General features: G+C 39.9%; 1 protein-coding gene across 1 annotated transcript in view; it reads right to left on the reverse strand.

Annotated features, from left to right (window-relative positions):
• Window positions 1-16,723, reverse strand: part of PGM5 (phosphoglucomutase 5) — a 231,947-nt gene that overhangs the window by 196,990 nt on the left and 18,234 nt on the right. Inside the window, exons 2-3 of the mRNA XM_007528451.3 lie at window positions 9,664-9,826; window positions 4,048-4,194 (exon numbers count right to left, since the gene is read on the reverse strand). Of these exons, the coding sequence (XP_007528513.1) occupies window positions 4,048-4,194; window positions 9,664-9,826 (310 nt within the window). The remainder of the gene's footprint in view (window positions 1-4,047; window positions 4,195-9,663; window positions 9,827-16,723) is intronic.

A 16,723-nucleotide genomic window follows, 5' to 3' on the forward strand; every position in this document is an offset into this window, starting at 1 on the left:
CTTCATGGGCAGTAAAGAAAGTCTGCAGGTATCTTTCTCTCCTCCTCTCTGTCTTCCCCTCCTCTCTCCATTTTTTTGTCCTAACAACGGAGACATCAATAACAAGAATAATAATTACAACAACAATTTAAAAAATAAGGGCAACAAAAGCGGGTTGAGCACAGGTGGCCCAAGGCTCAAGTACCAGCATAGGGATCCCAGTTGGAGCCCCCCGCTCCCCACCTGAAGGGGAGTTGCTTCACAGGTGGTGAAGTGGGTCTGCAGGTATCTTTCTCTCCTCCTGTCTTCCCCTCCTCTCCATTTCTCTCTATCCTATCCAACAATGAGCGACATCAACAACAACAATAACCACAAGGCTACAACAACAAAAGCAACAAAAGGGGGAAAAAATGGCCTCCAGGAGTAGTAGATTCATGGTGCAGGTACTGAACTCTAGTAATAACCCTGGAGGCAAAAAAAAAATGGTGAGGGGTGGGGCAGTAGCGCAACATAGGTGGCACTAAGTGCAAGGACCAGGATAAGGATCCTGGTTCAAGCCGGCTCCCCACCTACAGGGAGGTCGCTCCACAGGCGGTGAAACAGGTCTGCAGGTGTCTATCTTTCTCTCCCTGTCTCTGTCTTTCCCTCCTCTCTCCATTTCTCTCTGTCCTATCCAACAACAATGACGTCAATGACAAGAATAACCACAACAATTATAAAACAACAAGGGCAACAAAAGGGGGGGGGGGGCGATTAGCCTCCAGGAGCAGTGGATTCACCCCAGCAATAACCCTGGAGGCAAAAAAAAAATGGTGAAGCAGGTCTGCATGTTTCTCTCTCTCCCTCCCTCCCTCCTTCCCTCCTGCTCTCTCTCTCCCCACTCCCTCACTCCCTCCCACCCACCCCCATCCTCTCTCCCTCTCCTCTCAATTTCTCTCTGCCCTATCAAATAAAAAATTTAAAAATAATAAAAAATAAAAGTAAAAACAGTTCCTGAGAGCAGTGAATTCATTGTAAAGGCACCAAGCTCCAGTGACAACCCTAGTGGAAAGGAAAAAATAATAATAAAGTAATATTTTTGAGTGGAAAAAATTATACAATGATAAAATGTACCAGAAATATACAATAAGAGAGTGTAAAGCTAGATTTATAGTATGCTAAAAAAAAAAAAAAAAGGGCCTGGTACAGCACAACAATGAACAAAGACCCAGGTTCAAGCTCCCTGGTATCCACCTGCAGGGGGGAAGTTTCGTGATCATTGAAGCAGTGCTACAGGTGTCTCTCTCTTTCTCCTTCCCTATCTCCCCCTTCCCTCTAGATTTTTCTCTGTCTTAACCCTACTGTCTTAACCCTATAAATAAATCTAATTTTGAGTGGAGGGTAGACAGCATAATAGTTATGCAAATGGACTCTCATACCTGAGGTGCCAAAGTTCCAGTTTCAATCCCCCCCACACCACCATAAACCAGAGCTGATCAGTGCTCTGGTAACAAAAATAAATAAATAAATAACCTCTCTGTTTTTAAATAAATAAATCTAATTTTAAAACCTGATAACATGTCAACTTGCCATCATCCCTCTCACCATCAAAATGAAAAGATAACTAAAGTATGATAAATATAAAAAAGGTGACTAAGGCAGGGGAGATAACATAATAGTCAGGCAAGCAAAGAGACTCTCTCATGCCTGGGGCTCCAAATTTCCAAATTTAATGCCCCATACCACCATAAACCAGAGCTGAGCAGTGCTCTGATTAAAACAAATAAAGGATGGGGGTAAGTAGCCTAATGGTTATGCAAAGAGACTCTCATGCCAGTAGCTCCAAAGTCCCAGGTTCAATCCTCCCCCCAACCTCACTCTGCACCACCATAAGCCAGAGCTAAGCAGTGCTTGTTTATTTATTTTGATAAATAAGTAAAGAGGTGACTAAGGGGCAAGAAAACAATCAGTGTCAGAGCATAGGACACATATGCTTAAGGCCCCAGCAGTCCTAAAGGCCCCAGGTTCAATCCATGACACTGTCATATGACAACTAAACTGTATTCTAGTTTCTCTTTTCCTTTCACATTCTCTGTAATGAAAAAAAATTAAGAAGTGTTTATAACTCACAAATCTTTGAGAGCACTAGTCATCAATTCTTTAGTTAATTCAGATATAACAATTTCTTTAGTATCATCTTTATAACTTCTATCACAGAATACTAGAAATTGGAGCCTCAGGTATAAAAGTCTTTTTGCAAACTGATACATCTCTTAATGAAGAAGGAAATTTTCAACCAAAGTTGTGTTTCATTATGTTCATTTTATTTAATCTCCCTCTTTCATTTTTTATGATTTTATCTTTTCTATGTCAAAACTGCTTTATAGTTAATTAAGCAGCGAAAATGCTGTGGCAAATAACTTAGAGTGAAACTTTCTAGAACTGCATTACCTACTATATCTGCTATTATATCAAACAGAAATGTAAAATAAAAATGAAGGGCTGGGGAGACAGCATAACAGTTATACAAAAAACTTTTCTGCCTGAGACTCCAAGGGCCCAGGTTCAATCCCAAGCATCATCATCAGCCAGAGCTGAGCAGTGCCTTGGTCTTTCTCTTTGTCTTTCTCTCTGTATCTCTTTCTTACATTAAAATAAAATATTTTTAAAATAAAAAAGGAAAAATTTAAGAAAATAAGATTCAGTGAAAACTGAAAGTTCATATTAAATAGTTTATACTCTTGACTCTTTTAGATGAAATGTTAGACTGATTTGATTCCAATGCATTCAAGTCTCTCTCAACATTATGAAACAGCACATAAGAATATAGTACATAAATTATTTCCAATATTTTCCTGGAAAAGGATAACAGAGGACCTAGTGGGGGTTGGATTGTTATGTGGAAAACTGAGAACTGTTATGCATGTACAAATTTTTTTATTTACTGTTGAATGTAAAACAATATTTCCCCAATAAAGGAAAAAAATACACAAAGGGTTTCAGGATATAAAAAAAATTATTTCCAATATTTATCTCCAGATTCTTCTAGGGATCGAAGGAGCTCCTCTACCCATCTCCTGGAGTCTATAGCATTTCATAAAACCATCCAACTACAATGTGGCAACAGTGGGCCTGCATATGAGCTCCCTAAAAATCTAGGTCTCTCAGACAATTGCAAACTTTGTGAAGAAATGAAAAATAAATATAACTTCTTCCTTATAGTAATGCTTGACTGTTCTCAGTCTTCATATTGTTTCTTTGCAACAAATACAATCAGGAACATTCAAGTCAATTTTAAAATCTGCTATAACCCTGGCTACTAGTTGTCAAGCCATTATGTGCAAGCACGTGTGTCCAAGTCTATTAGGAAAATCTCAGCATAGCTTGGTTTCCACTAGTTTTTGCTGACTAGCTAAAAGAGCAATTAACTCTAAGTCTTTTTTTAAATTATGTGGAATGGTGGCCTAATACTGCGACCTCTGCAGAGTCCATTTCAAGCTCTTCTTTGTCCCTGAAATACCAGGAGCCCCAAAGCCACGTACTCTTATCATTTAACCACCTTAAATTGCTTGTAAAGTATCTTGCTTATTGAGGTTCTAAAGGAATATATACAGTCCTTTATTTTTTTCCTCCAAGGACAGAGCCATAGGATTAAATAGAGGGCATGGTTTTCTGGTTTTCAAAAAAAAAAAAAAGCCAGCCTTCCACAATAAACTTTTATAAGCTCAACACCTTGCTGTATCTCTTCTATCTAAGATATTCCAGCATCTTCAGCTTAATTAATTAGAAAAGCAAAGAGACACTTTTGCCAATTCACAGTCTATTCTTAAAAGGTTGTAAGAGGGTCAGTATAAAACTATGCTCATGCTAAAAAATGATAAAGAGTTTAAAAAGTGGTTTTTGAAAGTTGTCGGTAAGTTCCAAGTGTTTTAGCTGCTCTCCTTTCCATCTACATTATAGTTAGATTTCATCAACTTATCAAGAGCCACCCCTCAGACAGATAATACAATCACATCCATGTGTTCACTCTTTTGCCAAAACTGGAGTCACCCACACCCGTAAAATTACTCTTCTCCAAAATAAAATTACCTCTGAATGGTTTGAATTTGTTCTCCAGGTCAAATTCTTGTCTTCCTAGTCGAGACAGGTCAATTCGAAGATCAGGGCATATGGCATATTCCTCAATTGTTTTGCTGATCTGATAAATTTTGTCTGAGACAACATCTGGCGCAGGGCCTAAAATGTGAAAACATCACAGCACCAAAAAAAAAATATATATATATATATATATATATATATATCCAGAATTTCAATCAGAGTAATTTTACCTTCTCTCTCAATATGCAGGAAGAAGATTCATTTATTCTCTAAACAATGAACAAAAGTTCATGGTTCAGTAAACCTCATTGTTTTTTAAACCTCTATTCATCCTCTCTGGAGGAAATTTCATTAGCCTTGCCTGTTCTATACAGGCTGGCACCCCATATTTTTGTTTGTCTTAATCCACTTCTAAGCAATGATATGTCTTCCCTAAAAATAGTTTCACACCTGCCAGAGAGTCCTGGTTATGTGATCAGCTTTATTCAGGATATGAGACACAACAGGATATGTATTTGACAGAAATGAGAGATTCCAGATTTAAACTGCAACTTCCTAAGCACACCTAATGAAATAAAATAGGATTCCCAATCCCAGACTGCTACCTCATTGATGTGTGAGTCTACTAAGGCAAATCATTTTCCCTAATTCATGCTCACTAGTGACTTGCAAATTTTTCAAATCAAACTTAAGTAAGAAGGTCACAAGGTCAAGATGACAATTTAGGTTGTAATAGACCTTAAATAATCTGAGCAGTAATAGAACAGTGTTTCTCTTATCTTTCAATTTTTGTATCTTAATGCAAGGCTCTTTCTTTTTTTTGCAACAAATTCTTATTTTAAATAGATAAGCAGATGAAAATATCTAAAATGTGCATGACAAAAGCCAGGTGGTAGCTCACTTGGTAGAGCTCATATATTACTCTGCGGCAGGGGGTGGGGTGGGTCATGAGTGTTGATGGGTGTCTTTCCACCCATCTGTCTGTCTATCTGTCTGCCTGTCTGTCTGTCTATCACCTCTATCTCTCACTTATCCCCAAAAGAGAGAGGAGGGATGGCCACTAGTAACAGTGGACCATACAGGCACCAAGGCTCAAAGATTACCCTAGTGGTAATAAATAAATAAATAAATAGTACATGAAAGGATAGCTAGAAAGCAAGGATGGATGGATGGATGGATGGATGGATGGATGGATGGATGGATGGATGGACGAAGCAAGGATGGATGGATGGATGGATGGATGGATGGATGGATGGACGAACAGACAGATGGATAGACAGATGCCTCTGTGCATGAATATAAGTCACCAACAATATTATAATTTTCTGCTGAACAAAAATATTTCCTTATTTATTTTATATCCTAGCCATGAATCACATTACTACTGTGCACTGTAATGTAACTAGTCAAATCAATATGTGCTATAACAATAGAGCCCACATCAAATTGTGAAAAATTCATAGAAAAATGCAATCAATTATACTAGTAATTTCTATATCAACACGTTAAAATGATGATCTTTTGGATATACTAAAGCTTTTGCTTTTTTATGTGACTACTATAAATTTAAAATTCCAAATCTGATTTCTATCTGACAGTGCCAGGCTATAACATAGTACTACTACTGTCTCCCAGAAAATGCTCAGTGAACATATTAAAGGGTGTAACACCAAAGTCATCAAACTGTATACATGAAGCATGTACCAGCACTTTGCATATTGCTTATGCTTCTTTATAAAACAAAGTTTTTTTTTAAGGACTTGCATATATCATTCCAGTTGATGGATGAAAGATGTCAAGGTAAAACTTATTCCATCTTGAGTAGCAGGAAAACAATAGAATTACTCCAAACCACTGTAAATGTTGGTGTAATGGCCATGGAAGTAGCACAGTAGATAAAATGTTGGAATTCCTAGTATTGCATATGCCAGAGTTCTACCTCTCTCTCCTCTCTCTTCCCACCAACACATAAATTAATGTCTATTTTAAAAATGTTAATTTTATTAATGATGCTAATGCATAAAAACATAAGGAATTTAAAGTATAAAGGAAAAACTTTCAACAAAGTTAGAAGCCAAATGGTAAATTCAACTCAGCCCCAGAATCTCCTATAGGGAGTCGGGCGGTAGCGCAGTGGGTTAAGCACATGTGGCACAAAGCACAAGGACCAGCGGAAGGATCCTGGTTCGAGCCCCGGCTCCCCACCTGCAGGGGGGTTGCTTCACAGGTGTTGAAGCAGGTCTGCAGGTGTCTATCTTTCTCTCCCCTGTCTGTCTTCACCTCCTCTCTCTATTTCCTCTCTGTCCTATCCAACAAAGACAATATCAATAACAACTATAACAACAATGAAAAACAATAAGGGCAACAAAAGGGAATAAATAAATAAATTTTTTTTAAAAAAGAATCTCCTATAATTTAGTCAACAAATGAGTATTTAAAATACTATCTTTATTGTTACCTCACACCATGCCACAGAGATGACTGAGGTGATATCGGAAGAACAAAATCAGATATCAATCTCAGTGCTCACTTGAAATTATTATTGTTTTTTTTGACAAGTTTTATATGTTTCTTCTACTTTAGGAAAGCAATATTCCCGGAGGCCAGGTGGTGGCACACCCAGTCAAGTACACATATTACTAAATGCAATGACCTGGGTTCAAGCCCACGCTCCACCACCTGCAAGGGGGAGGCTTCACAAGTGGTAAAGCAAGTCTACGGGTGTCTGCTTATCTTTCTCTTCCCCTCTCTGTCTCCCGCTCCCCTCTCAATTTCTCTCTGCCCTGAGGGTGCATGTCTTAACTTCCCTGAAAGAATCATCCTGGAGCAGTGAAGTCCCAGTGATGACCAAAATGATGATGATGACGACAATGATGACAACAACATAGTAATAATAATTAAGTGTGGCCTATTTCTTCCTTAAATCTTTAGTAACTACTCCAAGTAGAAGTAAGTCCTAGACTTGGTGTTTTGTTTTGTTTTTGTGTGAAATAGAACATTTCTAAGCATGCCTTCAAAGATAGGGCAATACATTAAGTTGTATATGATTTTTTAAAAACACTTAATATGCTTAATATGAAGAAAGTTCCTGGTTTGGATAATGCCCAAAATGCCTGTAAGGAGGGGAAGGTAATATAACTAATCCCTTTAGGATGTGCTGGCTAGCCTGGGGTCAGGAATAATCCATAGTGATAACTATTATTGATTAAAATTCAAGTTCCCGGTGTTAGGAAGATGCATAACGATTATGCAAAAGATTTTCATGACTGAACTCTTTGGTCCTAGGTTCAATCTCCCCTACCATGAAAGGCCAAAGGACAGCAATGCTTCTGGCTTAAAAACAATTATCAGGGCCTAAAATGGCAGCTCCCATCTACTCACACATACTTGGTACTTTAAATGAAATTTAAAAGATTTACCAACCAAATGCTATTCATGGTTCTCGACAAAAATCTAATTTGAACCAAGCATCTGTAAATAACATTGGGAAAAACAGGAAGTTGTTTTGTTTTGTTTTTAATTGGGTAGAGATAAAGAGAAATTGAGAAGGAAGGGGGAGATAGAGAGAGAGAGAGAGAGGAAACCTGCACACTGCTTCACCACTTGAGAAGCTTCCCCCCTGCAGGTGGGGTTAGGGGATTGAACCCAGATCCTTGTACATTGTATCACATGCACCCAACCAGGTGTGCCTATATTTTTTAACATAGATTAGGTGTCATGTGATATTAGAGAATGTATGTGTATTTTTGTTAGGTGTGAAAATGTAATTATGTAGAAAAATATCTGTTTAAAAGATCCATTCAGAAATACTTAGGTGTGAATTATCGTCATGCTACAATATATGTTAAAATCAGGAAAAATAAGAAAAATGGAAAAGCTAAGAAACAGATACATAGTGTCTACTATTCTCCTCACTGTTATGTCTGTTCATTTATGGAAGTTTACCCATGCACACATATCCCACACCTGTAGGACATCCAAACTACTAATTTCTGTAAACACAAGAAAAAGTAAAATAATTCTATATGTTCCAGTGAAAGAAAATCAACACTTCAGAGAAAAGTGTGTCCAGCAGGGCCAGGTAGTGGTGCACCTGGTTCAGCACATACTTTATGGTGTGCAAGGACTGGGGTTCAAGCCCTTGGACCCCACCTATAGGAGAAAAGCTTCAAGAGTGATGAAGTAGGGCTGCAGGCGTCTGTCTCTTTCTTTTTCTATCTCTCCCTTTCTTCTCATTTTTCTCTTTGTCTCTCTCAACCAAGAAATAAATAAAAATTTAAAAATAATAAAAATAAAATAAAATGATTTTTTTGAAAAAAGAGAGAATCAGGCTTTCAGCTAAAAAGTCATTTGTCTTCATCATTTTAAACAGCTGAATAGTATTCTATTTTGTTTTGTAGACACCTATCATGAGGAGATGAGAAATTGTACCCATGTGTCGACAACTGTATTATAAACCATTAACTCCCTAAAAATTATTTTAAAATTAAAAAATAATAAATAATTTTTAGTCATTTGTTTGACCTTGAGTATCTGTGAAATGAATGGTCTAGCATGACTATGAAGGTATGTTTCAACTTTAAACTTCAGAGTCCTTCCAAGCATCAATGATATGACTTTTTTTTTTTTTTTACCTCCAGGGTTATCGCTGGGACTCGGTGCCTGTGCCACAAATCCACCGCTCCTGGAGGCCATTTTTTCCCCTTTTGTTGCCCTATTATTGTCGTCATTGTTGTTGGATAGGACAGAGAAATCGAGAGGGGAGGCGAAGACAGAGAGGGGGAGAGAAAGACAGACACCTGCAGACCTGCTTCACTGCCTGTGAAGCGACTTCCCTGTAGGTGGGGAGCTGGGGGCTTGAACCAGGATCCTTCTGCCGGTCCTTGCACTTTGCGCCACATGCGCTTAACCCACTGTGCTACCACCTGGCCCCCGATGATTTGACTTTTAACTGAGCTAGGAGTATAGTGACCAAGAAAACATGGATTCAAGATCCCATTATATTATACATTATTATACATGTATCACTTTGAGTGCTATGTTAGTTGGATTTTATGTATCAACCTGACTGAGCCATGGGGTACTCAGTTACTTGGTTAAGCATTATGCTGAGTGTGACTGTAAAGGTATTTCTAGACAAGCTTAACATTTGGGTCAGTAAGAAGGGGCCAGCAGTGGCACACCTGGTTGAGCACACATGTTAACATTTGGGTCAGTAGCCCAGCAAAATAGACTATCCTCCCCAATATATGTAGGTTATATTCAGCCCATTGGAGAGCTGACGGGAACAAAAAGGGAAAATTCACTCTCTTTCTCTCTGCCAAGCTGTTTTCAAGTCTTCTTCCTGATGTGAGTCCTCTCCTGCCTTCGGATCCAATTCAAGAAGGCATGTTACAAGAGCAGCTATGCCTCTTAGATCTGAGGATGCCTGTTAGAACCTTGAATCAGTTTCTCTAGAAAAATCATGATGAGTACAGGTACCCCTGTGGATTTTACTGAGCCATTTCCTGGCTGCCTAGTTTGTCTAGCATCAGAGAGCCATGTGAAGACTGTGATAATATAAGAGAAAAGAAATTGTGATGATTAAGCATATTCTGATCCACCTACCACCATTGGCAACATTAAACTTGACTCCAAACTCTCCCCCTGGTCCTCCAGGGCAGTGACTGGCTGTTAAGATGATTCCACCAGCTGCCTTGATCTTTCTGATAATGCAGGAAACAGCAGGTGTCGATAAGATGCCATTCTGTCCGATAATCAGTCGTCCAATCTAGATCAGCCAGGGGAGAAAAACAATCCAGTTACATGAGATTGAAAGCATTTCAACTGAATAACACCCCCAAGCTCTTAATATACCATGAATCTCTTGGCCAAAGGCACTGAGCAGGATTTTAGGTCAGGGAAGTGGGGTGGAGTGTGAGAGAAGGGGGCACAGGGCGAGAGCTCTATCAACAACTTTCTTGCCTCCAAGGCCATCTGGGGCACCCATATCTAGCAGCCAATTATTAACCTGTAAACTGGATCTGCCTCACTGGTTTTCAGTAGTTTGAAACATCTGCTTTTGATGACCAAAAGGTTAGCTTGAACCATGTAAGTTCTTAGTTTCTGACTCAGAAACTGCACACAAACATACTTGAAACAACTGGAAAAAAAGGAATGGAATGCTTCCCTGTCTCACCCTCACCTCTCTCCATGCATCCCTCACACAAGGGAACCTGACTTAGCACAGTTTTACTGTGCTAAGAACAACCACTCTCCTGAAAACAGGGGTTCTGTTTTTTACCTAAGTGGCAGCACATGTTAGGGGCACTAGAGAAACTACCCAGACATGCCAAACAGAGGTCTAAAAGTCACCATAGGCGTAGTTACCTTTTTTTTTTTTTTGCCTTCAGGGTTATTACTTAGGCTAGGTGTCTGTACTACGAATCCACTGCTATTGGAGGCCTTTTTTTTCCCCCACTTTTTCCATTTTTTCTGTTGTTGCCCTTGCTGTTATTGTTGTTGTTGTTACTGTTACTGCTGTTGTTGAATAGGACAGAGAGAAATCAAGAGAGAAGGAAAGACAGAGAGAAGGAGAGGAAGAAAGACACCTGCAGACCTGCTTCACCTCTTGTGAAGCACCCTCCCCTGCAGGTGGGGAGCCAGGGGTTTGAACTGCAATCCTTACACCAGTCCTTGCATTTTGCACCATGTGCACTTAATGAGCTGCACTACCACCGGCCCCTGGGTATAAAACTGACTTTTCAGAAAACAAGCAACAAAATTTTACACAGCATTGTTATGCAGGATTTGTTTTATTTTTTCCTTTATTGGGGGATTAATGCTTTACATTCAACAGCAAATACAATAGTTTTTACATGCATAACATTTCTCAGTTTTCCACATAACAATACAACCCCCACTAGGTCCACTGTCATCCTTTTGCAGGATTTGTTTTAAAATAGTATCCAACCCAACAATTCCCAAATGTTTCTACAAATTAAAATCACTTATGAAATGTATGAAGTGTCCAGTCTTCACACTCCAGCCCAAACTAATTGTATTAGACTGTCTGGGAGTTGTTCAGGCTCTCTCCACAAGTAATTCTAGTGTTCAGTCAACTTTGGTGAAGTTCACTTAAAATGTAAAAAAGCCTATGAAAAGTATGCCACTGACTAACCCAAAACCCATCCCCACCCCAGCACTTTAAACTCATTTCCAGACAACAAATTAAACTACAACTTCAGGTTTTAAAAAAACTCCTAGAGAGAGCTGGGAGGTAGCACAGTGGGTTAAGTGCAAAGGCCCAAAGCACAAGGACCATTGTTAAGGATCTCGGTTTGACCCCGACTCCTCACCTGCAAGGGGGTCGCTTTGCAAGCGGTGAAACAGATCTGCAGGTGTCTCTCTCAGTTTCTCTCTGTCCTATCCAACAACAACAACAGCTACGACAACAATAACAACTAAAATCAGCGCAACAAGGGCAACAAAATGGGAAAAAATGGCCACCAGAAGCAGTGGGTTCATAGTGAGGCACCAAGCCCCAGTGATAACCCTGAAGGGAAAAAAAAAAAAAAAAAAAAAAAAAAAAAACCACCTCCTAGAAATACTACACACAAATGTAGCAAACTCCTACAGGCAAGAAAAAGATGATGCCCTTGACATAATTGTTTTTGATTTTGCTTAGAACAGTGAGAGGCAGGCAACATCTGACATTTATCCAAAGGGAAATTCAGACCACAATGGGCAAAGAGTCATGTGGTGGGAGTCGGCTGCTCTCCTAAAGCAGGTGCTGGAGGTCTCCCCACTCCCACACAAAGCTGCCTGACTTTATGACTAACGGGAGAGGAGCCCTGCCTCATCCTACACAAGATGCATTAGCTTGATCAGAGCCAAGAGAGGTTTCTGAAGTAGGTCCCTTTTGGAAGAAGGAGCAAGGTGGAGCCATCATAACACACACACACAGAAAGCCATCACACACACACACACACACACACACACACACACACACACACACACACACACACACACACACACACAAACTGATATGAGTCCCAGGATCCGCCAATGCCCTCAAGAATAACGTCACACAGGCACCTACCTGCAAGTGTGTGTGCAAGACACACACTTTTCAGATACATTAGCATGCAGATACCTTCTATTATAAATTCTGGGGGTGGGAGGACACAGCTGAGAGTAATGCATAGTCACCATCACTGCTCATGGCACAATCTTGGTGTCTATCCCGACCTGGCGCCATCACCTTCACCAGCCCTTACAACTCCCAGTTACACTGAATGGACACAGAAACTGCCAAATAAATTAATATACCTTTCTACATGCCACAGACAAAAGTTCTTAGAAGAAGAATATCTTATTTCCACAGACCAGCACTGCCATTTACATTACAATATGTGTAATATACTTTTTAATGATTACTACGTTTTTCATGTTGCACTGGAGCCTCACACATGCAATATACCCTGTACCAATATTTAGTTTTTTAATGAGAAAATGGGGAGAGGAGAAAGAATGAGAAAAGAGAGAGAACAAATGCCATAGCATCAATCAATCATCCATGGTATAGGGTCTTGAGCCTGTGGTCTCACACATGGTAAGGTTCAGGCATAACCAGGTGAGCTATCTTTAAACCTCTAATGATTTTATTTCTGGTGGATCCTATAAAAAAGAAAGAAAGGAAGAGAGAGAGAGAAAGCTAAGAATTACTCTTCTGAATTAGACTTCGTATGAGTTCAATTTCTAATTAGCTCCAATTAAAAGTCCTAGAGAGCAAAGATAATGTAATTTAAACCCACAGTCTAGAAACTCAAAGTAGATGCAGCTTTTTTACTCCAAATATGTTTTCCTCAGTAACTAACTTGAATGAAAGCAGGATTGTTTTCATGTGTGAATGTTTTAAAATAAGGCAACCCCTCTTTTTTTTTTCTCTAACAATTTTCTTTCTCTTTCTTTTTCTTAAAGTCTGAAAGTGAGTAGAGAAAAGGTAAGCATGACACTATTCAACATCATCCACTTGGAGTGCTGTGTCCCTACAGTTCCCAGAGTGGACATAGAAAATGAAGGGAGCAATAAACAAAAACGTCCTTGATGATCTGCAGAGAGCATGTTGCTCAGGACCACACAACCACCACCATGTCCATATACAAAGTCCATGAAAAGCCATATACACAAAGATGCCTGTTTCCTGTCTTCTCAGTTAAATACACATGGAAAGGCACGAAGGAGGTCCAACACCAAGCTGCCATGGATGACAGTGATTCAGTCTTTCAGGCCCAGCTGTCAGAGAGGAGTGCCAGCCCTTTGCAGGACTGCACATGAGTAAGCAAGAGATGGCTAAGTGGAATTCCAGAAATAACAAATTCAAGACATGGATGTGATTATCCAAACATCAAGGGACTTCTCCATTTCCACATGGATAATTGCTCAGTTATATGCTTTGTTACATGAAGAGCAGATGGGAGCAACAGAGCTCATCCTCAGCTTCCTGTCCCCCTGGAAGTCTTTACACACATGCTTAGGGGTTGGAAGAAAAGCTGAGAGTTCATTAGAACTAACTCAGGGGGGCTGAATGATGGCACATCCCATAGAGTGTACATGGTAGTATGCACAAGAGCCCAGGTTCAAGCATCTGGTCCCCACCTGTGGTGGGAAGGGGGAGTGTCAAATGGTGAAGCAGAGTTGCAGGTGTCTCTCCTGCTTCTCTTTTTCTATCTCTAATCTCTATTCTTTTTTTTTTTCCCTCCAGGGTTATTGCTCGGCTCAGTGCCTGCACCATGAATCCACTGCTCCTGGAGGCCATTTTTTCCCCTTTTTGCTGTAGCCTCGTTGTGGTTATTTTTATTGCCATTGTTGATGTTGTTCATTGTTGGATAGGACAGAGAGAAATGGAGAGGGGAGGGGAAGACAGAGAGGGGGAGAGAAAGATAGACACCTGCAGACTTGCTTCACCGCCTGTGAAGCGACTCCCTGCAGGTGAGGAGCCAGGGGCTCGAACTGGGATCCTTACACCGGTCCCTGCGCTTAACCCACTGCGCCACCGCCCGACCCCCTCTAATCTCTATTTTTAAAAGGGGTGAAGATCACCAGAAGTGTTGGAGGTATGTAGGCACGGTGCCCCAGTGATAACCCTGGTAGCATAAATAAAAAACCAGCATATGGATTTCACAGTCAATTTCTAACAACTTAACAAATACAGAAAAAAGGACACAAGCATATGAAAGTTCAATCTAAATTCTGTCCCACCAATTAAGTCTACCAACTGTCAAGATTCCACTGAGAAGTTCAAGCAATCTAGTTGGGTTCCACTTCCCTTTCAGTAATAAAGTGAGGGTGGTGATAATTAGGAAATTTAGTGACTGGACAATACTGAAGTTGTCACCTTAAGGCCTAGAGATTACTCACTAAAACAAGTAAGGCCCTGCTTGCTACCATTTTATGAGGTGAGCAAGCCAACTGGATACCTTGAAAAGTCACACCAGATTCCAGTTGGGTCAAGAAGGCAGACTTGACAACTCTATGATGGTAAGATGAACTGTCATTATCCATCAGGAAAGGGTATAAAAATTGACCTTGTGGCCTACTGGTTATATGACTTAGACAAAATCCCAAATCCCTCTGTATTTAAAGGATCCAAATGATTATATTTTAGTGGGTGAAAAGAAGGTAACATCCTAGCTGATGCTTACTGATCCAGTTTAGTGTCTGATGGTAAATTCCTGACTCCTTTCATTTGCCTTCCTTACTGCTATCATTTCTGAATTTTGCTGTTGTTTTTCATTAGTTTAATATATTTATTTATTATTGGGTAGAGATAAAGAGAAATTGAGAGGGGAAGAGGAGATAGGAAGAGAGACAGAGAGACACCTATAGCCCTGCTCCACCACTCGTGAAGCTTTCCTCCTGCAGGTGGGGACCAGGGCCTTGAACCTGAGTCCTTACACATTGAAATGTGAGCGGAGCACTTAGCCAGGTGCACCACCACCTGGCCCCATTGTCGTTTTTTAGATGAGACAGAGACAGAGAGAGAGAAGGAAAGATCACAGCACTGAAGCTTCCTTAAATGCTGTAGGGGCTGGGCTCGAACCTGAGTTGTTCACATAGCAAGGCAGTGCACCAACCAAGTAAGCTATTTCACTAATCCTTATTTCTGAATTCTTAATTATAAATGTCTTTGAGAACAATTTCTTGTTAATGTTTTAATAACCTAGAATCTCTGTTCATTAAACATACACTCGTATATTTAGGATGTATACATAAGCAAGAAAGTAACCATTACCTTTAAGCCTGATGTGACCATTATTAGTATTTCTTTTTTTTTTTTCCCTTTTTTTTTTTTCATTTTTTTTTTTTATTTAAGAAAGGATTAATTAACAAAACCATAGGGTAGGAGGGGTACAACTCCACACAATTCCCACCGCCCAATCTCCATATCCCACCCCCTCCCCCAATAGCTTTCCCATTCTCTATCTCTCTGGGAGCATGGACCCAGGGTCATTGAGGGTTGCAGAAGGTAGAAGGTCTGGCTTCTGTAATTGCTTCCTCGCTGAACATGGGCGTTGACTGGTCGGTCCATACTCCCAGTCTGCCTCTCTCTTTCCCTAGTAGGATGGGTCTCTGGGGAAGCTGAGCTCCAGGACACATTGGTGGTATCTTCAATCCAGGGAAGTCTGGCCGGCATCCTGATGATACCTGGAACCTGGTGACTGAAAAGAGAGTTAACATACAAAGCCAAACAAACTGTTGAGCAATCATGGACCCAAAGCTTGGAAAAGTGGAGAGGAAGTATTAGGGAGGTACTCACTGCAAACTCTAGTATACTTCTGCTTTCTTACTTTGGTGCCATACTCCAAACTCAGTCAATTTCTGCTTTGCGTTTCTACTTCTTTTTTTTTTTTTTTACATGCATAACATTCCCCAGATTCCCATTTAGCAATAAAACCCCCACTATTTCATTCATCATTTTTCATGGACCTGTATTCTCCCCACCCACCCACCCACCCCAGAGTCTTTTACTTTGGTGTAATACTCCAATTCCATTTCAGGTTCGACTTGTGTTTTCTTTTCTAATCTTGTTTTTCAACTTCGGCCTGAGAGTGAGATCATCCCATATTCATCCTTCTGTTTCTGACTTATTTCACTCAACATGATTTTTTCAAGGTCCATCCAAGATCGGCTGAAAATGGTGAAGTCACCATTTTTTACAGCTGAGTAGTATTCCATTGTGTATATATACCACAACTTGCTCTGAATGACTCTGAAAATGTCCAATAGTTCTAGGTTATCTATCTCTTCATTTAGCTCCCTTATGTCTTTACTGATTTTCTTCCTGGATGATCTGTCAAGTTGAGATAGTGGGGTGTTGAAGTCCCCTACTATGATTGTGTTACTGTTAATATATTGCTGTAGCTCTTTCAGTAGAAGTTTGATGTATTTAGATGGCTTCTCATTGGGTGCATAGATATTAATAATTGTTAAGTCCTCTTGATTGACTGATCCTCTGAGCATTAAGTAGTGTCCATTCCTATCTTTTTTAATTTTATGTATTTTAAAGTCTATCATGTCAGATATGAGAATAGCTGTTCCTGCCCTTTTTTGTGGGCCATTGGCTTGAATGATAGTTTTCCATCCTTTCACTTTAAGTCTGTGTTTGTCTTGTTGCGTTAGGTGA

The sequence above is a fragment of the Erinaceus europaeus genome, chromosome 10 (assembly GCF_950295315.1).
Source record: "Erinaceus europaeus chromosome 10, mEriEur2.1, whole genome shotgun sequence".
Taxonomy (NCBI): domain Eukaryota; kingdom Metazoa; phylum Chordata; class Mammalia; order Eulipotyphla; family Erinaceidae; genus Erinaceus; species Erinaceus europaeus.